At 48.1% G+C, this 27,384-nt stretch overlaps 1 protein-coding gene across 1 annotated transcript; it reads left to right on the plus strand.

Annotated features, from left to right (window-relative positions):
• The first annotated feature begins 1,551 nt into the window (after window positions 1–1,551).
• On the plus strand, window positions 1,552–27,384 carry LBH (LBH regulator of Wnt signaling pathway). Its single transcript, XM_081484312.1, has 3 exons — window positions 1,552–1,766; window positions 4,352–4,454; window positions 24,768–27,384. The coding sequence occupies exons 1-3, from the start codon at window positions 1,741–1,743 to the stop codon at window positions 24,954–24,956; spliced, it is 318 nt and encodes a 105-aa protein (XP_081340438.1). The 5' UTR covers window positions 1,552–1,740; the 3' UTR covers window positions 24,957–27,384.

Here is a 27,384-nt window from a genome sequence, read left to right on the forward strand (position 1 = left end):
GAGGACAAGTTGGTGAGAAGCTCCTGAATTGCTCTGGTTGGAAGGAGCAACTAGGGATCTGGCCTGGAGGCACATTTTCACAGGAAGCCCTTTGTTTTTATTCAGATTATATATATGAATGACTAAAAAGAGCAAAATTGGTTTTCATGTAATTATTCTTGTACATTCTTATCGATGATTTTTATTTGGGTTGGCTTGAGAGGGTTGATCAAATTATGAGGGCCCCCTCATGACTCTGCCACTGTTAAAACCTCACCATTAATCCTATCCTCCTTTACTCGAGATAAACCTGATGTTTTTACTTTTAAGCGCAAACATATGGACCCAATACATTCACTGTCTTTCAAAGAGCTGAGTTCAACGCACACTTCATTTTGCCTAGTTTGGGATACCTGCCTCCCCCACCTCCCCCTACCGCCCCACAGACATCCTCTGCACACTTAAGTCAGGGTTATGAAGCTATTTTACAGGAGTCTTTGAGGCAGAGGTGTGAAGCAACGCACTCCAGCCACAGAGGGGCAGACTCCACCCCTGCTATGGGGGCTGCTTGGCAGCCTGAGCGCCCCAGAGACTCCCGGCGGTGGCACCTCAATTCCTGGGCAGCGTGAGAGGGTTCGGCTGAAGCTCTTTTTTTTCTTCTCCTTGGAGCAGATCTGCGAGCCCAGGCTGGTGGGTGGTGTGTGCTTGCGCGGCGCGTCCCCCAGCACACCCGGCCCCCCGCCGCCGGCCGAGTGTGTGTGTGTCCAATGGAAAAAAAAACCCTGCGACGACGCCACATCTTTTCTCACCCAGACCAAACCCTCCACGGCTCCCAGCGCTGCAGACCAGCCCCTTGCAAGCTAACGCGACCCCCCGCGGGCACTCGGTCGCCCCAGCTCCGCGTCCCCTCCCACCTTCCCACCGCCTCTTTCCGAGTTGTGCTCTCATTTCCACGCAGCTTCCCGGGGGACAGAAGAGACGCGCCTCGCCTCGGGCGCAGCGATCCAGGTGCTGCGGGCGAGGATGCCAGGGAAAGGCCTAATTTGGGGGAGCGGGGGTGAACCCCAGGTGTGGGCTGCGGACGGCGCGTGGGTGCAAAAGAGGGCGCTGGTTGAGGGATGGCGCCCTCCTCCAGGGCAGGGCGGCCGCCGAGCGGTCGTGTCCAGAGCGGGCCCCGGCGCCCTCCTCACGCCACAGTCCTCAGCCCAGAAGTCCCCGGGGTGTGTGCAGGGAGAAGGGCGCGGACACCGGCGGGATTGTAAGCGGGTAGCAGCGCTGACACTGAACTCAGGTCCTAGTGCGTGAGTGCGGGTGCGCACGCGCCCGTGTCCACGCGCGTGTTTGCGTGTGTGAGTGGTGGGGTGGGGGCCGGGCTAGAAAGCTGCAGCAAACTACGGCCCTCGGGGAGCGGAGCCGAGCGCGCCCCCCAGCCGCCGCCAGCCGGAGCTGCGAGCGCTGAAGCCATTCATGATTTTGGTGACGTTATTCCAGGAGTGGGCGAGGGAGGGCGTGGCCTCCAGGAGCCCAGCCCCGCCCCCCGCCCCTATAAATACCGCTTCCCCGGCTCTTTGTGGGGCCGCGAGCTCGTCTGCCCTGCCGACAACGCTGGTAGTGGGGCTGTCTCCCGGAGGTGGACAAGCGAACGCCCAGTGCCCGCACCCGGCAGCCTGCCGCCCCTCTCTGCGCCCCTGACATCCTTACCTGGGACGCAGTGACCGTGTTTAAATCACAAGGGCGTGGGTCAGGCTCCCCTAGGACTTCATGTCTGTTTATTTCCCCATTCACTGGTGAGTATCTTCTGCGCTCTCGGCGGGCATCCGTCTCGCGGCCGTGACTGCTGGGCCCTGGGGCGCCTGCTCGTATCGGCTGGGTTGCGAGGGCAGCGGGCGACGCGCGGGCACTGAGCACTAACCAGCCGCCCAAGCCCGTGCAGGAGTCAACGTCAAGGTTGCCTAGGTGGGGGTGGGGGGTGATGGTGCTGAGAGCATCCAGACAAAGGAAGTGAACTCGCAGCCTTCATTTAAGTGACGGCTGGGAGGGTGTGTGTACGGTCGTGGTGGATTGGAAGAAGAACCAGAGGTCAGGGCTGAACCCGGCTAATAAAACCCCCCTCTCTGCGGAGGGCTGCAGGAGGCGCGCGCCCGGCCTGGCGCAGGGGGCTCCAGCTCTCCTCGGCCCCTCCCCTTTTCCTTTTTGTTTGCATGCAAGTCTTGGCGTCGAGGCCCGCGGCCGCCAGGCTGAGCTGGTGCAGCGGCCGCGTTTGCAGAGCTCCGAGGGGTGGGGAAAACGCCTTCCCCACACGGAACTCGACTGAAGCCACAAGCAGCCGCACAATCACTCGCTACATCTCTCGATCCCTTTCCTCTCCACAGCCCCTAAACCCGACGCGCCTTTCTGGGGGCCGAGGCTGGAGAGGAGCCGCCCTCCCCTCGGGCTCGCCTGGAGGAGTCCGGGTCGGGCAGCGGGAGGCGGAGATTTGCACCCGACCTGAGATCGGGGCTGGGAGGGATGCGTCCTGGGCGTCCGGCTGGTTGAAGAGCGAGCCCCTGGCCGCTGGGACTTGCGTGCCGGCTGCTGCTTCCTTCCTGAGCTGAGGAGAGGAAGAGCAGTCAGGGGGCGAGCGCTGGCGGCCCCAAGCGCGCTCTCAGGTGCGGGCGTAGAGAGCCCGGCGCCGCAGGCTCCAGCTCCGCACAGTCCTGCTCAGCTCAGAAACCGGAAAGTTCATGCTTCTTGCTTTAACTTTTCGGCCCCGCGCCGAGAGAGGAGTGAACGCCGGGACATCAGGCTGAGAGCCCGGCGAGAGTCGGGTGGGCGCTCTTCTGTCTCGTTTCTTTGAGGGTGGGCAATAGCCTTTCCCGAACCCAGGAGGAAACTGACTTTGGAGTCCTGGTCCCTGACCTCAAACTTGCCCGGAAGCCTAGCATCCTCTCTTAGTCTCCCCTCCCCCAACCCAGCCTGCCTATTTAGAAAAGAGACGGCATTCTCAAAACAGAGTAAAAATTCCCTCACCCCTGAGGCTTGCTGTGCCCCTCTCCTTCAGAGGGCCCCTTCCCTCCTACCTCCAGGTACCATATGGGTGAGACTTGCAAGGCCATTGGAGGCTGTGTGCCCCTGACCACTCAAAACTCACCAAGATGTGTGTCAAGGCCCATCAAGGTTATTGTCCCCTGAGAGATTAAGTTTGGGTCTCACTTTCCAGTTGATTAGCATTTCATAGTTTGTAGTGCTCCACCCCCCCCCCCAACCCTGTGGAGCATTGTGAGCATAACTGTGAAACTGTGAGCTCTGCATTATTAGTATCATGGTAACTAACAGGGCACCTGTGGCTCAGAGAGGTTGTATGACTTGTTCAAAATCACATAGCACTTGAGTGGCTTAGCTTGGACCAGAACCTATTGCTTTTGCTTCCAAATCCAGTCCATTTCTACACTATGTAGAATTTGTAAAATGAAGATGAGTTTGGTACCCCTGTTTCCTTAGCTGTGGTCTTTCTAAAGCCTACCCTACTTTTTTTTTTTTAACCATGTATAAAGGCATGATGGTGAAAATGTTGAGTGCTGTGTAGCGAGTACGTTGACTTTGGTATGTGCTATTTGGCATTACACATTCGGGACCCTGTACGTGCCCATGGCTTGTGTGAGGATAATGGAACACTTGTATCCTGCTTACAGAGTACAAAGCACTTTCACATGTTAGCCATTGGTGGGCCAACTTGGCCCCTCTGGAAATTTCCTTTGCAATCAGAGTCCGGGGATCCTTAAGGCTTTTAATCCAGGGGATGTTTTTCAAGCTGTGAGCTTTCAGCTGCTGTGGCAAAGGCTAGAGAAGGGGCTTGGATGGCAGATGTGAAGCTTGGGGAAAGCTGACCCCTTGGGGCTTTATGTGGGGCATTTTGCAAAAAGGAACACCAGAGAGACATAGAAATTTAGGAAGGCAGCAGTACTGGACTTGGTTTCCCTGAGGCTGGCCTGTTATCATTATGTAATAGCAATATTCATTTTCCCTAGAGACGGGTTGAATTGGTTTTAATATAGACAGACGGCCTCAGCTACTTACTGTTTTGGGGTTTTTTCTAGTTCTGTCACTTAAAAGAAAATTCAGAGTCATTTTGTGCCAGTGCGGATTAGTACAGGAGAGGAGAAAAGAGGAGGTTTGCCAGAGTGGTTTTCAGACAATGGGCTTTTTTGAGAGCCCTGATGCTCTGGGCTCATAAGGCGCTTCCTCAGGGTATGAGCTTGTTTTTCTGTGAGTTCTGTTTTGAACACCTCTCATCCTCCTTCCAGACAGTTTCCTGATTTAACAGCAGAAGGCACGAGAGTAGGAATGTGAAAGTGTGTATGTTTGTTGACTTTTGTTCTGGGTTTCTTGGCAGCCCTGATTATCTGAGATTGGCCGAGATGACTGAAGTGATGATGAACACCCCATCCATGGAAGAAATTGGCCTCAACCCCCGAAAGGATGGCCTTTCCTACCAGGTGAGTTCAGTACAGGCTCCCTTCTGGCTTCTTAGAGCCTAGTGGCTTTTGCTGGGGCTGGTGGTAGACTTGGTTCTGTATCCCAGTGCTGTTTGTAAGATCTATGTGCCCTTGAGAAAGTCCTGGAATGCCAATAAGCCTCAGTTTCTTCATCTGTAAAATGGGACAACAGTCATTCTTACCTCATAGAATTGTGAAGATACAACATGATGAAATAACATGGGTAAGGCAGTCACAGTGCCTGGGACACAGTAAGCATTCAGAAAGTGTGAACCAGTTCTTAATTAGTCATCCTGGCTGCTGTGAACTCTTCCCTTTATGGTGGCAAAGGGGTAGGTGATTTGTGCAGTCAGTTCAGAGCAGAACTTCCCTCCTCAGGCAAGCCTTGGGCAGTAGTAACATTGCTGTAAGGGGCATCTTATGTAGAAGGGTGGTCTGGTGGAGGAATTGCTGTGTCAAATGCTGCTCTCTTCCTCTGGTTGATGGTTGACCAACCGATTCCAACAGGGTTAGTGTTTAAACTACTTAGAGTTGAAGAGACCTTTCCCCAAAGGGTAGCTCTGAGGTTATCCTGTGTGGTGGATCCAGAATATATAAGGACCAAAAAAGTGGTCTGAGTAATGCTTTCAGATTCTCAGCCCCGTGCTCTTTCTGGCCTACCATATGCTTTCCACTGTGCCTCGCCCACTACAGAGACCTTCAAATACCTTCAGGGCAGTGAACTGTTTTCAGATTTCTGACAAGAGTGTCTAGGTCATTACATATGGGGAAGAAAAGAGTCTGTTTTTAAGGGAAGATCTTGGAAACTGTGTAGCATGGCTGAAGGGGGAAAATGAATGGGGTGCGGTGGGCTCATTCAGCAGATACTAACTGAACGCTGCTGTGGGCCATGCACTTTACAAACAGTACTTGTTCAGTCTTGACCATAGCTCTGAGGTGGGAATTATCGTTCTGTTTCACAGATGAGGAAACAGGCTCAGACTGAGCGGATGACTCGGGTCTCGAATTCCAAAGCCTTGCTCTTCTGGTGCGTCATGTGTCTGTGCCTTAGGGTTGGTTCTTGGCTAGAATTGAGACTTTGCTCTGGCTAGTCACTCCTTAGAACCATTCTAGGTTTGTTTTTGTGAAGAAAGAGAAAACAGAAAGCTGGGTGGGTGTGATGGAGGGAGGGTGATCAAAGAGAGCTGAGATGAAAGCTGAGGTTGGCTAAGGTAATTTGGCAGGTGACAGCAAGAGTCACCTCAGACACACTTGGGAGGTTCAAGAAGGCCCTTTTGTTGTGTGTCGATATGGCCAAGCCTCTTCTGTTGGCTGGAAAGAAGCCTTCAGGTGGCTTGAGGGGGTTCAGAGGGAGAGGGGAAATACCCTTTCCTGGTTGGTTTTCTACCTGCCACCCTCAGAGTGGGTCTGAGAGAGACAACTGAAGGCCCCACAGCCTGTAGGAGGGCAGAAGTTTCCTGACCCACTAGCTGGGGTGTTTTTGGATACCAGTTTCCAAGTCACTGAATCAGACTGAATCTCTTTGTGGTTACAGGTGAGGAGTTTTTTTTTGTTTGTTTGTTTCGTTCTGGGTTTCAGATTTCCATCACAGAACCTTTCCAGACACAGTTGTCGGTATGTTTTATATGTGCCTTCTATATTCTCCTTTTGAACACATCCCAGGATAAAGGGCCAGGTCCTACAGGGCAGTTTTCTTGACCTTCAGGTTACTCTGTTGAATCTGAGGGATAAAGCAGGTAATGACAGAGGAAGGTGCTGTGGTGCTGGGTGAGGACAGCTCAACTGGGGTTGCCGCGGGCTGGAGGAAAATAAAATTGCCTCTGGGCTCCTGAGATAACTCGATGCTGCCTAAGCAAAGAGCCCTCAGATCTTCCCTTGTGGTGCCAGACTGAGGGCCCAGTTTCCACAGCCTCTCAGGAGATCTGTTCCTGCTACCTTCAAGCAGACTACTGCCCTGTTCCAAAGTATCTTACCTTGAACTCCAGTGCAGTCCATCACAAGATTTCAGAAGGGTCTTCCTGGTGAAGAGAAAGGGGAGCAGTGGTTATCTTCAACCAATCAGCATTTATTGGACACTTGCTGTATGTAACATGCTATGCTGGGCATTGTGAGGAGGGTCCAGGGCTTATGGGGGAGACCAAGATGCACATAACTGGAATACAGGCCATCTGGTGGAGCAATTGGAAAGCTATGGTCAATCTGGGGATATGTGGCAATGGGAAGGCTTGGGAGGAGAAAGTCGGACTGGGGCCTTGAAAGAAAATTAGGACTTTGAGAGGACACTTCCATCTCTAATTTTGTAGCACCTTTGGCTTGTCCTTGTTTGGGCCAGGCTCAGGGCTCTGCAGCAAGTTGGTCTGACAATTGTCATATAACTGGTATTCTCTGGGCCTGCTCAAAACCACTGCCATCCAGTTAAACACATTCCAACCAGAGCTCTGGGGACTGGCTAGGGTCTGTCCATTGTACATGCTCAGGCTGGGCTTGGATCTGGGGGCAGCAGAACTTTGAGCTCTGTTCTTGGCATTCCTCCTGAGGGTAATAATAGTACATGGCTTTTACTGCGACCTGCTTTTCCCAGGAACTAAAAGTGGGATGGAGACATCAACCCTGACTTAGCAGTTGAAACAGAATCTCAGACTTGTGGTTTGACCTTGAAATAAGGTCATAAAATAAATAGGCACACTGGAATTTGTCAGTTGTTCCCCCCACCTTCCAGACCTCCCCAGAACGAAGCTTTGCTTATTTCTTTGCCCCAGATGTGACATCTTTCTTCTCCAGCCCCTGTGGCATTTGAGCTTAAATGATGTTGCCGTGGTCCTGCCTGACCTTCTCCCTGCCCAGGTCTCCAAGGGCAGAGGATGCCTTATTCCCTCTTTGTGCCTATCAGCCAACACCCTTCCAGTAGCCCTCCCCAACCTGAGGTGCCTGCTGGCTTGGGGCCTTGACAGAGCAGATGCTAAGTAAATGGTGGTAGTTTCAGTAAAATTGAGTCTCTTGATTCTAAAGCTGCTCACCTGCAGTTCTGCTTTAGAATTTTTAAAGGGCCTCTTCAGCCTCAAATCTCTCTCTGCTCAGTCATGTCTGACTCTTTGCGACCCCATGGACTGTAGCCCACCAGGCTCCTCTGTCCATGAAGATTCTCCAGGCAAGAATACTGGAGTGGTTTGCTGTTTCCTCTTCCAGAGGACCTTCCCCATCCAGGGATCAAACATGCATCCCCTACACAGGCTCAGATAGATGTCTTTTTATCCCCTGAGAGATTTGGGGAAGCCCTATCTCTTGTGCTTAGGGAGTTAGTGCTGTTTTATGAGCATGTATAAAAATTGACAGAGCCAGTCCCCTGTTTTATCTTAACATTTACTTAGAGAGTCAATCCAATATGTGCAGTCCGCATCTGCTGTCTCACTTGGCGTGAATTATGACACCCTCCCAGGTGGGTGAATAAATGGTTAATAGAAAGTAGAGTACATTTTGGGCAGGGATGTGAGTGGTGGCCAGCACACAGGGGGCTGAGTGGGAGGGTCTTCAGAAGGAGCATGGGGTTCTGTCCCTGCTGGGCTGCAGCTCCCTCCCCACACTGCATCTGTCAGCTTCTTGTTCTCTGGCCCGATGGATAGGGATGTTTGCCTAATGCCTTCCTACTTTCTCTAATTCAGGGAAGCAGGTCAGTGGCTGCCTTGCAGGCTCCCTGCAACCCCACTAGATTGTGACATTTTGAAATGCCTCTCTGACCGGGTCTTCTTCTGTGCTGTGCCTGAGTTGGTCTGGGCCCTGAATAGGGCAGGGTCCTGGGTGTTTGCCTCTGGTCGTGGATGTTGCTGCAACCCAAAGGCTGTGCATTTTGGCCTGGCTGCCCGGCTTCCCCAGCACAGCTTGCTGAGGCTTCTGGAGTTTTTAACCCCCCTTGCTGAGTTCTAGACAGAGATTTGGCTCTTTGGTCTTCATTTAAATCTGTCCCCTCTCAAGCAACTGGACCAAGATCTGATAACTTTTATCCTTCCTAGGCTCTTGAAATTCCTCTCTGATTAGCACACCGTCCTTCCCTGGCCACCCGTATTCTTCCTGCTGTTCTTGGTCTCATGCTCCTACAATTTGATGTCCACCCACCAGTCAGAGAAGCAGCAACTCCCCTCCTACTCAGGGAAGCCAGGGAGGATGCGCAGTGAACTAGAGCACTAATTCTGTATGCACCACAGTGCCTCATGTTCTGGGCTTTCCCTTTGATCCTCAGTGCTGAGAGCTTTCCTGCATCTTCCCCTGCATTTCCCGAGACGAGAGGGAGGGATGTCCTGGCTTTTGTAGGACAGTGGCAGGTGACCTTTTCCTGCCTCAGTCCTGTCATTTGCTTCTTGCAGTCTGAGCCTCTCTTTCAGCTCTGCATTAGGACAGGTCTGAAGCACCAGGCTGGCTGAAGCACCTGGCCCCTCCTGGGACAGACTCTCTTCTGTCTCTTCCATCTCCAAGGCCAGCATTAGCCGACTCTCTTTTCTCCCCCTCCTCACTCTTCATCAGAAGCAGCAACTCCTGTCTCAAAGAGCAGGCTCAGCTGAACCTCTACAATCAGACAGCAGCTCAGAAATGCTTGCTCTTCACTCACCAGTCCACTGAGCCTTTCCTGGTGAGACCCCCGAGCCTGGCTCTCCTGTTCCCTCCTGTATAAGTGCAGGTGTGGAAATCCGTGATGGGCTGGGATTCCTGTGTGTGCCTCTGCTCTGTTTCCCTCAAGCCCCTGCTCACAAAGCCACTCCAAGCATGTCATCAGCCCCCTTTGTCTCCTCCTCCTGGTGCCCCTGTCTCATTGGGTACCCCTAGCTGCAGTACCCCCACATGGTTCTCAGGAGTTTGGGAGCCTTGGCTGAGCAGGCACACAGAAGTCCCCTGGTCACCAGGAAATCATCTTTCACATCAGACTTAAAAAGCCTCAGTTGTCCCTGGAGGGACATAAAGCTAAAATTCCAAAGCACTTGGCAAGAGACGTCCAGCCATGAACATGACATATTCCTGGAATCCCAGCATGTTTTCTCTCTCCTGTCCCTACCCCGTCCACTCCACTCCCTGCTTGGTACAATTCATAAGAACATGAGGCAGAACAAGGCAGCTAGAGCCACAAGGTTCAGAAGCAGAGGGAGTCTGTTTCTTTGAGCAGCACTGGGCCTGCGTCTGCACGTGCTGCTTCTTTCTGAGCCAGCGCCCAGGCCACGTCAGTGTTCAGGTCACGTCTACTTTGTGTGGGGGATCCAACACCTTCCTTCCATGCCCAAGGCCTTGACACACACATACACACACACACACACAGCATTCACTGTTTTGGAATGCCCCTGGGTGAGAGCCTGCAGAGGGCTGGACTTATTCCCACAGGGGCTCCCCCTCCAACGCATACACCGTGGTCACAACAGTGAGTCTGTAGCACCGCCAGGGAGAGAACAAGCTTGCTTCACTTCCCCAGCCAACGTGACACACACTGGAGCCATACAACCCAGCCTTCTCTCAAAGGGCCTGTGTTAGGCCTGAGGCCTCTCAAGCGGTGGTGTGTTCATCACTCTCCAGGCCCAGGGTCTGTGTCTTAGATGGCTCTTTGTTCTCACAGTGCCGGGCGCAGAGTCCGGCAAATAGTTGTTTACTGGATGCTGTGTGATTGATTGGCCCCTTCTTCTCTCCCTTTCCTGAGCTGAGAATTCTCTCTCCACCTTGGCCACCCCATGGCGTGGGTTCTCATAGGATCAGCATTTTTCTCTACGTTGACCTAGTCTTCCAGGTTGGATAGAGAGGAGGATTGTACCATGAGGAAAAGGGATGAGTTTGGGTGCGAATCTTGTGACTGGAGCCAAGAGCTATTCCTGGGTGTCTAGTGAATGTCCTGAAATGATCTCTCAGGCCCAAGTCCTAAAATAATCCTTTCAGGATGAAGACAGGCCCTCATTCACACGGGGATCAGAGCTGCCCGGGCTTCGATCCTTTGCTATCTCATAGCCATGGGGTCCCCTCGGCCACCTCTCATCTCACCACCTGCCTTCCCTTGTCCCTGAGCCCAGTTCAGGAGGATCTTTATCAGTCAATCAAATCCTGTGTCTACTCCTCACTCCTTGACTGAAGGAGAGCCCTTTGTTGCACAGACCTGTCTTAGAAAAAGAATTAAAATTAGCCAAAAGTTGCCCCAGACTGTTTTGACCTCAAGGGAAGTTTGGGAGCTCCCTCAGCCCCCTCTCTGCTAGAATTAATTGCCTTGCACTGTGAGAAGCTCCTTTTACATAAACTGTATAGAAGAAACACTCAAACATTTAGCTGAAGGGACACTGACTGTCTATAACTCAGCCAGGGATTGTATTGGAGCCGATAGGAAGGAAGGTTCCAGATCTCTCACTATCACCTCACTCCTGCCCTGAGCGAGGAGAGCAGTCACAAACCTCAGTCCAGTGTGTGTGTGTGTGGGGGGGGGGGGTCGGTCTCTAGGTCTGACTTTCTCCTAACTTGAACCTGAAGGTGGTTCCCAGGCAGAATTAATTAGTGTGCCTTGCGCCTTGATTTCATCTTCTGTCTTTACTTTGTAGAGCTTGAGACATCTCTGGATTTGAGAGGAATCCTTGGTTTTCCCAAATTTCTAAACATTTTCTCCAGACACAGCCCTATGTGTCAGCTCTAATTTTTCAGCAGGCGAGTGTGTGTGGGCAGCACCAGGCTTAGCCACTGATTCCCAGGGACTGAGCCTGAGATGCCTACACGAGTGTACACGCATGCACACACACACACACACACATTCGCATCCACTTACATGAACTCTCACACACATGAGCACACTTACACACTCACTTACGACCAAAATGGCAGATGGCAGAATGTTAATAGCAGTTATTTTAGATCAGAATTCTATAACTATAGAAAAACTTTCTTTTCCTTCCTCCCTTTTTGAGTAATTTCACGTTTTCACTGGTGAAGTATGTAATTTATTATTCTTATGCTTACTTTTCAAATTTTTAAAGTAACACATGCCCATTGTGGAATTTTTATTTTCTTCTTTAAAGTTTTTTTTCCAAGTTACCATAATCTGACCATGCATAAATTGCAACTGTTGGCATTTTAGCGTCTTTTCCTGTCTTTTCCATGGCACTTGTGTTTTTATGTGCCCAAGATACTGAGTTGTGTTTTGCTTTTTCACTTAATGGTATGTAAACCATTAGTATCAGTTATCATAACTTATCTTAAAAATGCCTCAAAGCCAGCATTCTAACAACTGTACAATATTTTATCATAAAGTTACAACATGATTTTTTTTACCATTCTCCAATTGTTTTATTTTTTTAGATTGTGTACATTTTTATTTTATAAATAATATGATAACCTATATATAATTTTAGATATAAATCTATGTTTGTAGTTTATATTATTTTCTTAGAATAGGGTCTTAGAAGTAGAATTTCTGAGTCAAAAGGTGTAACAGTGTCTGTGTGTGTGTTATAATTTATAAAGGTGATACTGATTCCTTCTAGAAATTTAGAGAAATATAGAGAAGTACAAAGGAAATTTTAAATGCCCACATTCCTATCACTGAAACATTTTGGCATGTTTACTTCTAGTTTTATATTCATTTTTATTAAAAAATAAAATTGAGGAAATACTGTGTGTGCTAGAAGGAATCTGGTGAGTCTTTTTTCATTTCATATGATATTGTGACTATGTTCCTGTCATTTGGTTTTCTTTGTAAAATGGCATTTCATTGTGTTATGTACCACTTATTACTGAATGTTTAGGTTGTGGCATATTTTGTTCTTACAGAGAACACTGCTTTGAACATCATTTTACACAAATCTCTGCACAGGTCTGATTCGTTTCCAGAAATTCCTGGAAATAGAATTACTGACTCAAAGAGATTCAACGTCATTAAGTTTCTTGATTATATATTACCTTAAAAACAGAAAACAAAAGAGTTTATCATAATATCCCAGCTCCCAGCATTGAAAGCTTTAGCAAATAGAATCTCTGGGAGTATAAAATCTATACAGGTAGGATGATGGAGGGGCTTTGTGGAGAGAGTCAGAAAGGTGTTTGATTATTTTAAAGTGTTTGAGAGATGCTGTACATCTTCCTCTAGTTTATTAATTGCTTATTTTGAGCAGAGATGATAGCAGTTAATGATGTTTAGACACCATTTAGCCAGCATTCTAAAATAGCCAGCGACATTCTTGTCCTATAGTGGATATATTGACATGCTTTATGGATTATGAATGTATGTGAGTTGGCGATTCCCCTATTTATCTCCTTTGTTAAGGATGTTGGAGCACTGTGTGACCTTGAGGAAGATTGGGGAAGTTGCCTTGGCTTGGAGACCAGCAAAGGCTGAACAGATCCACGTTTAGTCCCCCAAACCCTCTGGGTTTTCCTGGGGTTTCAGGTCTGGCTCATGGAATGGTCATGGTTTAGAAATATTGCTTCCCCTACTCTGCTCAACATTATGTGGCAGCGTGGATGGGAGAGGAATTTGGGGGAGAATGGATACATGTATATGTGTGGCTGAGTCCATTTGCTGTCTACCTGAAATTGTCACAACATTGTTATTCAGCTATATTTCAATATAAATGTCAAAAAAGAAATATAGCTTCCCTGAAATCAAGGATACACTGGGCTCTTAGAAGTCGATCTGAACATAATAGAAGTCTTGGGCCAGTGTTCAAGGGCCTTCCATCCAACAACACTGCAAGACTCCTGGTTCTTTGCAACAGGTAAATTAAATAGCCTAGGCCAACGTTCCAGTAGGGCCCCCATATGCCTGGTGGTTTACAAAGTTAATGTAAGTACTATACAGACAAACTTTGAAAGTGTTAGTGTATTTTATGGTTGCTGCTGCTGCTGCTGCTAAGTCGCCTCAGTTGTGTCCGACTCTGTGTGACCCCATAGATGGCAGCCCACTAGGCTCCACTGTCCCTGGGATTCTCCAGGCAAGAACACTGGAGTGGGTTGCCATTTCCTTCTCTAGTGCATGAAAGGGAAAATTTTATGGTTTCCATCTAAGATAAGTAATACTAGTTTTCCATTTGTGTAGTGATAGAACTTTTTTTTTTTTTTACTATGTTTTAGACAAGCAAGTAAAGAAGAAAATGTAATTGAGCCACAGTGTGTGTGTGGACAGGAAAGAGTAACAATGGTGGTGCGTGACTTCCTGTGGCTGGTGTCACTGTTGTCACCATGAAGGAATTGTTTTCTTCCAGAGTTGAAGATATACTCTTAGATGGAAGCATTCTTAAAGATCAGTTAATACTAAATTATGATTTCTGTGTGTGTGTTTTTTTTTTTCATTTGGTCTCTTGGATACAGCAGTTAAAGCCATATCAGAAATATTTTTGGCTGTTTTCCTTGGCACCCTAATATTGGAGGTTTTAATGCCAAATTACTTCTTAGTAAATGTTCTGTGTATATACCACATCTTGTTTCAGCAAAGTGTTAAGACCAGAGGACATCTGGCCCTGGGGTTCACAGAAACTTTCCAAGGGATGTGACAGCAGAGAGCATTTGGGGAAAAATCAGTTTCCACATCTTTGGCTTCCCTCTGTTGCTCTCTAAAACTGTGTTTCCTGAAGACAGAAACCACCAGTTTTCTTTTCCTACCCTTCTGGTCAAGATTGCCCTTCATCCTCTTTGTAAGAGGACCTGCTTCTCAGCAACTTGAATCTTTTAAGGTGCCTCCCCAGCATGTAGAAACTTTAGAGGCATCCAACAAATGGACCATTTACAGATGTTACTGTCTAAAAAGCTTCATAAGTCCCACTTGTCTGTAGAGAACCAATGAAAAATTGCCTTTGTCTTTAATAATTATCTGTGGTATGTTTATTGATCACTTATATACTAATAGCTGCAATAAGACAATCCAGAATTTTGTTTTTTTTAATAACAACCCTTAAGGTCACAGGACATAAAAACATTAAAAGTCACTTTATATGCAGTAAAGACATATTATTCCTGAGAAGTATGAAAAAGCTAATGACTAAAAACTTTCAAACAGGAAAATATATTAAGGTAAACGTCTATGGAGCAGTAGAATGGACATACATTTTCAAGTAGAGAAAGGAATATGATTTGACTTAAGAGCTTGTTTATGAGGTTTTTTAAAAGAGGTGATGGTTGCTATCAAATTGCTGTGGTGTTTATAAGCCAATGAGTATACATTTAAAAGAGTAGCATAAAAGTTTTATTTTAAAATGGTGGTGTTTATAATATAGCAGAAGTTTTAGGTGTCAGTTTTAAAAGGTGTGAAAGGAGACAATTTTTCAAAATTCTTTCAAAGTATATACCATATTTGGAGATCGTGGATATAGATATTCCCCTTGGGATCGAAACTGTGATACTGTAGCATCTCTGAGGGGGAGGGAGAATGGACCACCTTTGAGACTTGGACCAGTCTCTGTCAGATGTGGGGATGCACCCAAATGCCAGTAGCATGACATTGGGTCACCTACATGTTCTTTGGACACTGTTAGTAATATGGAGCTCAGAACCTCTCAGCACAGCGGGGTTTTAGACCATGAATCTGGACAACTGGTTTCTAAGCTTGGCTTTGCTATTGTCTACATCATCTCAGGTGACTCCCAACATCTCTTTGGGCCTTGTCTTCCCCCATGTGTCATGGAGAGAGTTGATTCTATCATTTTTGTTAAAATGTTACATAATGAGGTGAAATCCTCCATCCTGATCTTAGTTGGCCCCTGGAGTTAAAAAAAATCTTCTCTCTCTTAGACTTCATGTCAGCCCTTCAATTATTTGAAGGTAACTTTTCTGTTCCCCTCAAGTCTTTTCCAGTTTTAAAACATATTATCCTTCACCCTTGACTTATACAGTCATCTTTATGAAGGTATTTTTTTTCTCTAGGCTATTGGCTTTCAAACGTTTTAATCCTAGTCTCTTTTACATTCCTAAAAATTATTTAGGACCCCCAGAGATACATTTGTTTATGTGGGTTATATCTTTTGACATTAAGAGAGTGTTTAAAGTTTTTATTATTTATTAACTCCTTTAAAACAACAATTAAAACCATTAATTAATAAAACTAATGATTTTAATAAAAGTAAATATATTTTCTAAAACAAAGAAAAGTGTTCACATTTTTTGCAAATCTGTTTGATATCTGACTTAACAGAAAACAGCTAGAGCCTTCAATTTATTGTGATTTGATATGTATTGATTGAAGTCAATGAAAGAAATCTGGCCTATGCAGATATGTACTTAGAAAAGGAAGAAACATTTTAATAGCCTTTTCATATATTTTTCTTTGATATTTTGGCAAAACTGAATAAGTGGTAGTTTATTGAAGGTTAGTGGTAATGTGGAATCTGAAACCTTATCAGTGAACGTTCTGTACTTTTACATAAAATTCATTAGCCTATCTTGCACTTTGAATGACTCTTTTACCCATGCTTGGTTTCACAACCTGATGTACTGATCATTTGGAAAATATAGATTCACCAAGTTATGCAGATCTTCCAAATGTTAACACATTTTGTTACATAATATAAAAAAAATCACATTAGTTAATATATTCACTGGTCTCATCAGAAATTCTTCAAATGATAGGAAACTGTCAAGCTTATGATGGCTGATACAAGTTTTCCAAAATTCTAATTTTTGCTTGAGACCTGTTTTTACCATTGGTAACAAACACCATCAGACATTTTCTTTGAAATGCCAGTCTTATGTCTGCCAAATATCCAAGTCTGAATAACCATAGTTTGTTGGTCAGTAATTCTTTCAACTGAAATGGTGTTTCATGGGAAAAAGTAGCTAGTTCAGCTTGCAACTCAATCCCATAAGTGTTTTTCTGCAAGACAACTGTTGTGCTCTGACACGCACCAGAAATATTGTATTCCAACTTTGCATTTCTTCACATAGTGTATTAAAAAACATGTACTTAAAGAATCAATATTTAATAAAAATTAATCTTTACTGCTTCATCAAGGACATGGAGAATTTTGTTTTCATTGTGAGTGGGGGGCAGTGAAAAATACCTTGACTACCAGTTTGCTGCTACTGCCATCATTAATTCTTGCATCATATTAGTATTAGTCACTCAGTTGTATCCAACTCTTTGCAACTCCGTGGACTTACAGCCCACCAGGCTCCTCTGTCCAAGGAATTCTACAGGCTTAGAATACTGGAGTGGATAGCCATTTCCTTCTCCAAGGGATCTCCCTGACCCAGGGCTTAAACCCAGGTCTCTGAATTGCAGGCAGATTCTTTACTATTGGAGCCACCCGTACCAGCAATTTCACCCACTATTGTTTTTCATACCATTAGTGCAGGCATCAACATGAGAAAAAAGGCAAATAACATCTTAGTATTATGAAGAAAGTATTTTAACTACATGGACACTCTCTCCCTGAAAGGACCTGAGGAATTGAGCTTTGAGAACCACTGCTCTAGACTGAACAGAGAGTATCTGATCAGAGGCCAGCAGCAGGGCATCTCAGTGCAGATGGTGTAGATGAGCTCCATGAGAGGAGCAGACCTCTAGGAACATAGCCCTGTTTCTTTCAGTGTTTTTGCATCAATACTGTAGTTATGATCAACTAAAATCTCCAGATCTCTTTTATTGGACCTACTATCAAGCTTCCTGTTTGGGAGGGGGCAGAAAACTTTTAAAGATATACGTTAGCTGATGACCTCACTTTGGGAAAAGGTGAGTGGGAGGTGATGGATGCCAACCAAGTGGAGACTTTTCACAGATGGTGGAAAGGAATGGATAGCCGTGGATTGGGGAATCCTCAGTCTAAGATGGACAGTTGAAGTCAGAAAGCTGCCTTGAGTCCAGAGAAAAACCTAGGGGGACACTGAGTTCAGAGAGGGCACAGGGAAAGTGAGGTTAGACAGGTCAGGCAAACCCGAGCAAGGTCATGAGATTCAGGAGAGAGTGTAAGTCCTGAAGCAGGCTGGCCTCGTAGTGTGCTGCAAAGGTGGTGATGATTGAAGGCCAAGCAGAGGCCCTGGAGCTGGGCTGTAAGCAAGTCCTTAGAGACCTGAAAGTTGTTTCCATCCAGTGATGAGTTTGGAAGCCATGTAGTAGCGGAGCCCCAGACAAGAATGGGAAGGCTATGGGACCAGGCCAACTATTCAGGATTTTTGTCTTTAAAACAAAGAATGAGGAAATGGTTGGAAACAGCAGCCCTGTCAGTCTGGGCTTTCTGAGAAAGGGGGCGTGTGGCTGTGGGACACTTGGCTAGAACAAATGGGAGAGACAGAGAGGCCATTCCCCAAACCCTAAGATGACTGAGAAGCTTGTCTTCTTTTCAAAGGGCAATAACGATATACACAATAGGATGTGGGTGTGTGAAATTATCCTATGCCAGATAGCTGCAGTGTTTTCTTACCACCCTGGAGAACTTTGAGAAACATTCTTTAATATTCCAAAAGCCCTATCAGCTCACTGGACCCAGAATTAGCAGCAGCAATTAGTGCTAATTAATTGGAATTTGGAACTCTTGACTTGCAGGATGGGTGTGTGTTAGAGAGATGTTTATGAAAGATGGTGTTTATCCAGAGGATTTCCTTTTCTTTTAAGTTTCAAGGCTAGAGGCTTAAGCATCTTTAATCCAAAGGAAGGAGATCCAACGGTTGTTATGAAGCCCCAAATCTCTACTCAAGTCTCCTTTAGGATTAGAGACACCAAGGAAGGGTAGGAGAGGGTGAGGTGGATATTCCATAACCCCATCCAGGGGAGATTTGAGCAAGGTGAATCTCAAGGATGGAGAATGAGGTCACTAGCATCCTAGTGGAGATGGGAGGTTGTTCTTCCTTGTCCCCTGCATCCATCAGTGGCCACTGTGCCCCTAAGCTCTAATTCTTTCTGTTCTTACCGGCCACAATTCACTTTGAAAAGTCAGTAAAATGCAAGTGATGATGAAGCAGTGTGTACTTTTTTTTTTTTTAATTAGCTGCCTCTCATTCACTCAGCCTTTGGCAGAGCAGGATGCTGGTAGAGATCTGCCCATTGTTATAAACTAGCCCCTCCTAGGGAGGAATAAACACACAAGGCCAATCCATTGTTGTTCTCCAGGAAAAATAAGAAACCTGGGCAGCAGGACCTGGGAGTAGGCTGGGGGAAGGAGAGAAGGATGCATAATCAGGAGACTTCTAGCTTCAGGGGCTTCCACTGAAAGGCCAGGATCTGGACCAGGCAGTGGCTTTCATTCCAGCTGACCTAACTCATGCCCTGGGAAAAGAGAGGCACTGGGGAGGAAGTGATGAAGTCACAACCATTTCTCCAAAGAACCTGGCCTAGACTTTGTGAGCACAAGCCCAGGAGTGCTGCTGATTTCCTCCTGTCCCAAGCCACAGCCACAGACGTTCCAGTCCCTCAATCTAAATGTGCCTTGGGGACCCCAGCTTTACCTAATAAGAACTATCATTAGAAATTTAAAATTTACAGAACATGTTCGCACATAGCTGTATTTAGTTCTCTCCAAAGCCCTGTAAGATAGGAATGAGCATTAATCCCAATTTATAAATGAGGAAAGGAGTGGGGTGGGCCTCCACATCTTTGAGCCTATTGGGTACCATGCTGGCACTCAATCTGAAGCATCATGTAATCCTTCCAACAATACTGTAGGAGTGGGAACTCCTTCCTCATTTTACTTGGGAGGCAGCTGAAGCTCAGGGAAATTAAAATGACTTGACCCCAGTCATGGAGATAATAAGATTCAGGGACTAGGGAAAAGCTGGATCTTTCAGACTCCTGGTCTGCCTGCGGGAGTGGAGATTTTCCATCTCAGGTCTGAGGTTGATTTTTTTTTCCCCCTTCAGGGAGGGAAGAGGCTCACTGTATGGTTTTGGATGCTCAGGCAGATCCCTCTCGGAGCCTTGGAGAGCCACCTGGTTATTCATCTCAGGCTCTATCCCACCTCCCCTCCCCCTCCTACCCCAACACGCCTCTTTCCTCTATTCCTCTCCAGCAAACAGGAACCGGATGGCCAAGCTCCCTGGATCTCAGCTTGCAGAACTGGTAATCAGCCCTTTGTGTCTAGTTAACCACCTTTCATCTCCTCTACCTTCTGGTGTCCGCTTTCCCTTATTAGCATCTTTCAACTCTTTGCCAAGCCCTCCGCCCTGTTTGTGGCCAGCCCGGGTTGTGGTTGTTTGTCGGGGTGATGGCTGAGGGATGAGTGTACATGGCGGGGTGGCAGAGGGGAGGGGGAGCTGCTCCAACCAGAATCACTCACATTTTCCATCCTAGGTGCCAGGCATCTCTCTCCTCTCCCACCCCAGAGGCAGCCAGGTTTAGGTCACCTGGCTTAGAGGCAGACAGTTGATAGCTAGGCCCCCAAATTTCGGGCCTTTGGAGCTCGGGTATTACCTTTCAGTTCCCTTGCGTGGGTGAAATGGGAGCCAACTGACTGGCGACTTTTATACTTTCAACAAAAGCCTGCTGACTAATTCCTCATCTCCAGGAGCTCACCTTCAACCTCAGATTTCCCTGCTCCGAGGCAGCCTATGTTGGCCCATCAGCCAAACATCCTGAGCTTTCCCAGACAGTCCTACTTCCATTGTCCTCATATTTAACCATTTACTTGTGTAGCAATTTATGTTTACTTGACTTTACATATTTCATATGTTTATATTAATAAAAATTAAAGGAAATTAAAAAAGCTTAGCCTCGATTCAAGTGCTTAAGAGCCACATGTGGCTGGTACCTTCGGATAGTGCAAGTAGAAAACATTTCCGTGATTGTGGGAAACATATTCCAATATACTGTTCTATTGGACAGCTCCAATATACATAGGCAGAAATTCCAGCATCCAAACTACAGCTCACAGATCGTTTGTTCCTTGAAGGTCCTAAGGCTTCTCTGACCTTTCGAGTGAATTCATTTGAGTTCCCAAAATGTCAGAGCCTGTTGGGATTGGAGGCCATCTGGCAAAGGATGCCTTTGAAGAAATGTCCCTTATGAAATTCACTATTATCAAGTTTGGAATGCCTGCCGTTCCTCCACAGTGAGACAGGTGGGGCCTGGGATGTTCTTGATGCGTGCGATTGCCAAGACTTTGTGTGTAAAGAAGGGAACTTGGTGTCTCTTAGTTTCATCCAAGCCATCGGCCTTGGCAGCCAAGGGGACAGCTGGTTGTAGAGTGCAATCTTGGTAGACAGAGCAAAGGGCAGGGCTGAGAGAATTCCAGCTGTGAGGGAGGCATCTTGACCTGTCCTGCCTGGAGGGTGAGGGTGGGAAGTACCTCTCAGAGCCTCCCCATAGTCCTTTCCGGACTTCTTAGAGGGCAGCCTTTGCTGCAGAGAGAAGAGAAAAGGAGTTTTCCCCCTTCCCCAGTCCAGGGAGAAGGGGCACTTTTCGGGTAAGAGGTTTAGCCAGAAGCCTTTTCTTTCTGGAACAGGGGCAATTGGTTTATCCCTTGCCAGTTCCTGCAGGCAAACAGCATGCTGGCCTGGCCTGCCGCCCCAGCCCTACCTGTCATGTGCTTGGCAAGTCTGACTTGAGTCCTTTTTTCCACTGCCTTCCCCACCCCATCAAATTGCCGTTGCAACCTCTCATTTTTCTGCTGCCTAGATGATTAAAAAGCATGACTTAGTGGAAAAATCTTGACCTCCTTGGGGTCAGCTTCTTAGGCAGCTGTCAGAGATAAGATTGTACTGGCAAAATACTCAGCTATGCTTTGCAAGGCTTTCTGTCTGGATGTGAGGAAATGAGAAGCTGTTTGGTTCTGGGTGCGTTCTGTTTGTCTTTGGAGAGAGCTACAATTTTCAGAGACATAAATTGGTATTATCTGATAATAAAATATAATCTCTGATGGAAAGGTTAGATTATTATAGTGATTTTTTTTTAAAGTAATTAACAAGCTTTGTTAATTTTTTTTTTTTTTCCATGGCGCCTGCTCTGAGCAATTCAGGGAGCAAAGTTCTCTGGCAACTAAGCAGTATCAGAAGTTCAATGCTCAGACTTCCCCCAAGGACTTAAAAGACTTAATTGTGCGGCTCCTGGTATGAAATTGTTTGGAGTTATTTTAATTATTGTGTTAGTATTGCTGCCTCTTGCTTGGAGGTTGAATACTTACTTCAGCAGTCCTGTTGAAACTGCTCCAGAGAGGACATTCCAATTTGAATTTAACATATGTCCTCAAAGCATTTTATCATCTTTGTATTTGCCCAGGATTTGTATCTTATCTAGTGAGACCAGAGGCCACTTCACTTCTTAAATGGAGAAACTCAGGCCCAGGCAGTTGAGAGGTCTTGATTAGGTAGGGTTGGACAAATGATGTCAAGGACATAGTGAGAACCTGGGGTCTGTGGCTTGACCCTTTGTGTTATCAAATGGGCGCTTCTTTTGAAGTCCTGTGGGTCTGAGTTTGGGTCCCCGTTCAGCCACTTCCTAGCTCTGTGGCCTTGAGTGAGTCAGTTGCCCTCGTGTGCTTCAGTTTTCTCTTCTATAAACAGTGATCACACCACTGCATACTTCAGAGGATTATTGTGATCTGCGATTCTGCTCAGCAAATGTGCCTGCTGTATCTTCCATCGTCATCAGCATCATCCTTGTCATCACATTTTCCCTACTTTTAATGAGAGACCCCCTCCCAGCTCAGAACAAAATCACATGCTCTCTACCACATGCCCTTTCCTTGTTGTCCTCCTCTTCCTTCTGCTAGCTTTGCTGCTGCGTGTCCCTTCGGCTCTTCCTCAGCATGGGCGACCGTAATTAGAAGCTGGTCACCACCTCTCTCAGCTGGGGAGTCGCAGCATAGGTACAGCCCCAGGCTTGAGGTCAGAGGGTAGAGGCAGGGGTCCAGGGCTGTCCTGGGCCTGGTGTCCATCCCCCCCTGATATTTCGCAGCTCTGTCCTTGAAGATGTAGAACAGCTGTCCAGACTTGACAGTTCATCTTCTGGACCTCTCTGCCCAGATGGTCATCTTGGGGCCTGAACTGCCAGATGGGCCATTAAAGCCCAGGGTCTTACCCACCATCCTTGGTCAGCTTTTCAGGAAATGGTCATGTTGGCCCAGTGGCATCCATTCATTGTTCAGAAGATGCAGGTGCTGAAAACAGCAGATCTGGTTTGAATCCTGGCTCTTCCTTGTGGCCCTCAGAGTCCCAGGGTCTCTCTGCTCCTGGTGGGGGGTTGCGGTGTGTGGTGTGGTGGCAGTAAGGCCTAAGTGATGTCTGAAAGACCTTTGTAAACCGTAGCATACTTTCCACTCGTGGGGTTCCCCTCACTTATGCCCAAGGCTTGTGCTCGGAAGGGCATCTGGTTCCCCCCTGCAGGGAGGGGCTCCAGCTCCACATGAGAGAAGTGAGGAGGGGCCCAAGTAAGCCCCATGACCTTTTCCCTGCTCGGCACTGGGGTCTAGTGCAGAGCCCAGTCCAGGGGCAGACCTACAGGGCTGGCTTCCTCGGGAAGAGGAAGCCTGTGGTGGGGGTCATCTTTCCCCACGCCTCCCTTCACCACCACCCCCAGCAGAGCCCCTCCCCACCTTGTTTTCCTCCTGGCTGCCATTACGATACTTTTTATAAGCCTCGTTAAATCTTTAATGATGCCTGGTTGTGCAGCTGGCTTAAGACTTAATCCCCAGCAATAGGGCTTTATTGGATAAATGGTTAATAATCACTTGTCTGCAGGGATTGGGGAGGTTGTGTTGGGGCCCATGATTCCCAGAAGCCCCACGTGGCCTCTGACGTGGTCAGGGACTTGATGGGGACCACACTTCATGGGGTCAGGTGCAGTAAGACTGGGCACCCTCATCACACCCCAGAAGTTGGGAAAACCTGAGGTTCTAGGAGAGCCCTTTTAGTACCTCCAAGGAACAGAGAAAGGCACAGGGAACCCCCAGGTTCTCTTGAAATGTGTCTCCACCTCCCTCCTTGTTTCACTTTCCTTTCTTTTGCCATGAACAAGCTGTGTGACCCTGAGCAAGTCTCCTGACCCCTCTGGGCCTCAGTTTCCATATCTATTAAAGGGACAGGTTGGGAAGAGATGACCTTATAGGTGCTGTGTGATTCTGTAAGCCCCAGCAGCCCAGACAATCTCTTCTCTCCAGCTCTCTGGTGTGTCCCCGAGGGCTGTGTGTGGCAGGGAACCAGCAGCCAATGGGATTAAACACTTAAGCTGCTGGGCAAAGAACTGGGTCATCTGTAGTCACAGGGCAGCATGCGCAAAGGGAAGCCACAGAGCCTGGATTTTATAGCCTAGTTTGGGGTTTCCCCTGGCTCTGGGCAAGACACGCAGTAGGCTTAGAAAAAGGAACCTTGTGAACAGGACTTTGGAAAGAGAAGTAGACTCTTTCAGGTATAGAATTGTCAAGGTGGGTGTTGTTCAATCGCTCAGCCTTGTCTGACTCTTTGGAACCCCACGGACTGCAGCATGCCAGGCTTCCCTGTCCTTCACTATCTCCTGGAGTTTGCTCAAACTCAAGTCCATTGAGTCGGTGATGCCATCCAACCATCTCATCCACTGTCACTCCCTCCTCCTCCTGCCCTCAATCTTTCCCAGCATCAGGGTCTTTTCCAATGAGTCAGTTCTTCGCATCAGGTGGCCAAAGTATTGGAGCTTCAGCTTCAGCGTCATTCCTTCCAATGAATATTCAGGGTTGATTTCCTTTAGGACTGACTGGTTTGATCTCCTTGCTGTCAAGGAGCCAGGGGTTGTTCACAGGTGGAAAAGGAGCCTGGGATTGTGTTCCCACGTGCCCATGTCTGGAGCCACGCATTCAACTCTGATTTGACTTCAACTTCACAGCTGCAGTGAGATTAGAACCCGTTTCCTTAAGGGGCAGGTGGTATTGGGCATGGAGTTGGGAGTCAAACAGACTTGGGTTTAAATCCCAGTCTACCACTGCGCATTTCCAGGCTGAATGGTTTGGGCACCCTCCTTCTCCAGGTATCTCCTAAGTGGCATTAGCAGCACCTATGTTTCAACATGACTGTGTTGGGTGCAAATGACCTACATAAAATACCTGGTATCTGGCTCACATCAAGTGCTGATAATTATCCTGGGAGGAATTTGCTGTTGTGGCACCTGTTGCATGCATTGTACTTGTAGTTAAAATGCTTGCTGCAGTTGGAGATGTGACTTACTGTGGAGGACATGATCTCGAGTTCTTTTTATCTCGAGTTCTTTTAAACCAAAAAGGACAAACACCAATTTGATAGCACTGCCATGAAAGCCTTCAGCTTCAGGATTAGTCGGCTGAGGGCTGATTTCCTCTGTTGCTTTGGAGTTTGCTCCCTGGCCCCTGCCTGATGCTCCCCAGTGTTCCCAGGGCATAGCATGGTCCCTGATGTACAGTGGGGGCTCAGTCCTGCACGAGAACATGACTGGGTTCTCTGCTTTTATTTCAGATCTTCCCTGACCCGTCAGACTTTGACCGCTGCTGCAAACTGAAGGACCGTCTGCCATCCATCGTGGTGGAGCCCACAGAGGGGGAGGTGGAGAGTGGGGAGCTCCGGTGGCCCCCCGAGGAGTTCTTGGTCCAGGAGGATGCGCAGGACAACTGTGAGGAGACAGCGAGTGAAAACAAGGAGCAGTAGAGTCCACGCCGGCTCCCTTGGGGTCACACCAGACAGCCTCTGTACCTGAACTGTGTTCTTTCCCGCTACCATGGAAGGAGAGCGTGTGTGAGCCACTGCAGTTCTGCACACGTCAGATGATGGCTTCTGTTCTGCACCTGCAAATCACTGAGTTGGTTTTCTTTTCTTTTCTTTTCCTTTTTTGAGATGTCGGGCAGCGGAGCCCTCTGCGACTACGCGCCAGGCCTTTGAGAAAGGAAGCTTCTTAGAGCAGGGGTGGGGTGTGGGGAGGCGGGCGTCTTGGAGATCATTATCTGAACTCAGGTGGGCTGGGGGCAGCCTTGGGACTCCAGTGGGCTCCGGGGGAGGGCGTCTGGGGCAAGGAAAACAAACAGGAGATGAAAGAGAAAATACACATTTGAAAGAAAACATTGAGCAGAGAAGTGCAGCCAGGAAGGACAGACCCAGCAGCATGCGCTCTGGCTACTGAGACATCACCCCACAAAGTCTTCATCTTTCTCTCTAGTTTTGCCCACTGCCCGCTTTTGTTTTTATTTCGGGTGTGTTGGTCTGTAATGGGAGGCAGGTGAAGGAGAGCCGTGGAGCCTGGCTTCCTGCAGAGCCAGCCGGAGGTGATGCCGGGAAAGAGAAAGGTCTCCTGGTTCCTTCTCCAGACCCTCCCCTCGGACCCTGGCAGGTGCACCTGCCCGCTGTGATCTGGAGGTTTTTTGAGAGGCTGCACTTTTGAGCGTTCCCATGATTTATCCTCTTTGCCCTCCACCCTAGCCCTTTTGGAAATAGCGAGAGCCTCTCCTGCCCTTGTTGGAGGGCCAAGATAGATGCTTGGACACCGAGGTCCGTCCCCCGCTGCTTCCCCTAGACTCGCTCTCCCTCTGGGTGGAGGCACAGCATGGCGGGCCCTCCCCCCAGGGCTGGCCCTTCCTCCTCCTGACCCCCACCCTCCCGCCCCAGTGCAGCTGTTTGGGTGGCTGCTAGCCCGGCCGTGGGTTCGAGCCAGGCTGACCAGCCACGGTACCCACTCCCATGTGGGATCTTAGCTTCTTTTTCCAGTGGGGGCTGAGCGTCCAGCAGGGGAGACTTTCTCTGTTTCTCAGTGGGAAATGGGCGTTAAGGCAGGTCCTGAGAGCTGGCAGAGCCCGGGAGTTGTGGATGGTGGTGACAGGCAGCCCGGGGATGGAATTTGAAACTCAAGGGTGTCATGAGATCCTGGGCTTCTTCCCTGGTGTTCCTGGATGCAGAGGGTGGGTGGTGTGGGGAGGCAGCCGCATCCCTTCCCACTTGACCCCTGCGAGGGCTATAGTTGCAGAGAAAGCTAACCTGGACTTAGAGCTTCTTATCATAGTTAAGAACCATCTGGAGCTGCAGAGATTGCAGGACAAAACCCTTCACACATCTCTATCTCAGAGCAGGACTGTGCAGCCAAGAAGTGAGCTCAAGTCCCTCCCTGGGGCTGAACGCAGCCAATTGAGGCACCCACCTCGTTCCCTCAGGGCCCCAGGCCATCCAGGTTGAGCCCCTTTGGTTGGGACATGTGTGTAGATTTGTACTTAATACCTCAAGGTTTGTGTGGCTCTGGGGAACGCTGGGGCGGGAGGACCACCGTGGCTAACTTGTATCAGCAGGACTTGGTTCTGGGCAGCCGATGCTCATCCTCTTGCCCCTCCGCCCCCACCCTCTGTGTTGTCTGTTCGTGTTGCATACACCGATGGCAATAACTTCTTCCAGCTCCTCGGGCAAGTGGGAGAGGCCTGCAGCCGGCCCCCGAGAGGGAGCTTCTCGCTCTCTCTCTCTCGCTCTCTCGCTCTCCCTCTCCTCCGTTTCGGCCACAGGGAGCCTTTCCCCATTCCTTTCACCCCTCACAGCTGCAGTTCTCATCCCATGCCTCCCTCTGTGGATGGGGTCTTGCCTTTGAAAATCCCGTGTTTCTGTGTCCCTGTCTCATGCTCCCCTGTATCATCTGTCCCCGTCTTGCTGTGTGATGCTAACGTGCTTGTAAACTGCATAACAAATCTGCTTTGTGTATATGTGTGTTTATGGGGGTGGTTTGTTATTTTTTTGCTGGTCGCTAGATCCCTTTGTATGACCATGTGGAGTCTGAGCAGGCCAGGGGCTGACACCTTAAGTCAGGACCCTCAGTGGTGAGCCTGCTGTGGGGACCCAGCTGCTCTTGAACAAGTGGCTGAGTTCCTGTCTGGCCTCCTCTTTTTTTTTTTTTTTTTTAAAGTAACTTGTGTGTATTTCTAACTGATCCTATTGGGGGGAAAAAAAAACCAACCCTAGTATTTCAGTAAAAATGCCTGTTGTAAGATGAACCTCCTGTAACTTCTATCTGTTCTTTTTTGAGGCTCAGGGAGAAACTAGCATTTTTTTTTTCAAACTACTTTTTGTCACTGTGACAGTTGTAAATAAAGTTTGAAAATGCTTTCCA

The sequence above is a fragment of the Giraffa tippelskirchi genome, chromosome 4 (assembly GCF_054371585.1).
Source record: "Giraffa tippelskirchi isolate mGirTip1 chromosome 4, T2T-mGirTip1v1.2.pri, whole genome shotgun sequence".
In the NCBI taxonomy this organism is placed as follows: Eukaryota; Metazoa; Chordata; class Mammalia; order Artiodactyla; family Giraffidae; genus Giraffa; species Giraffa tippelskirchi.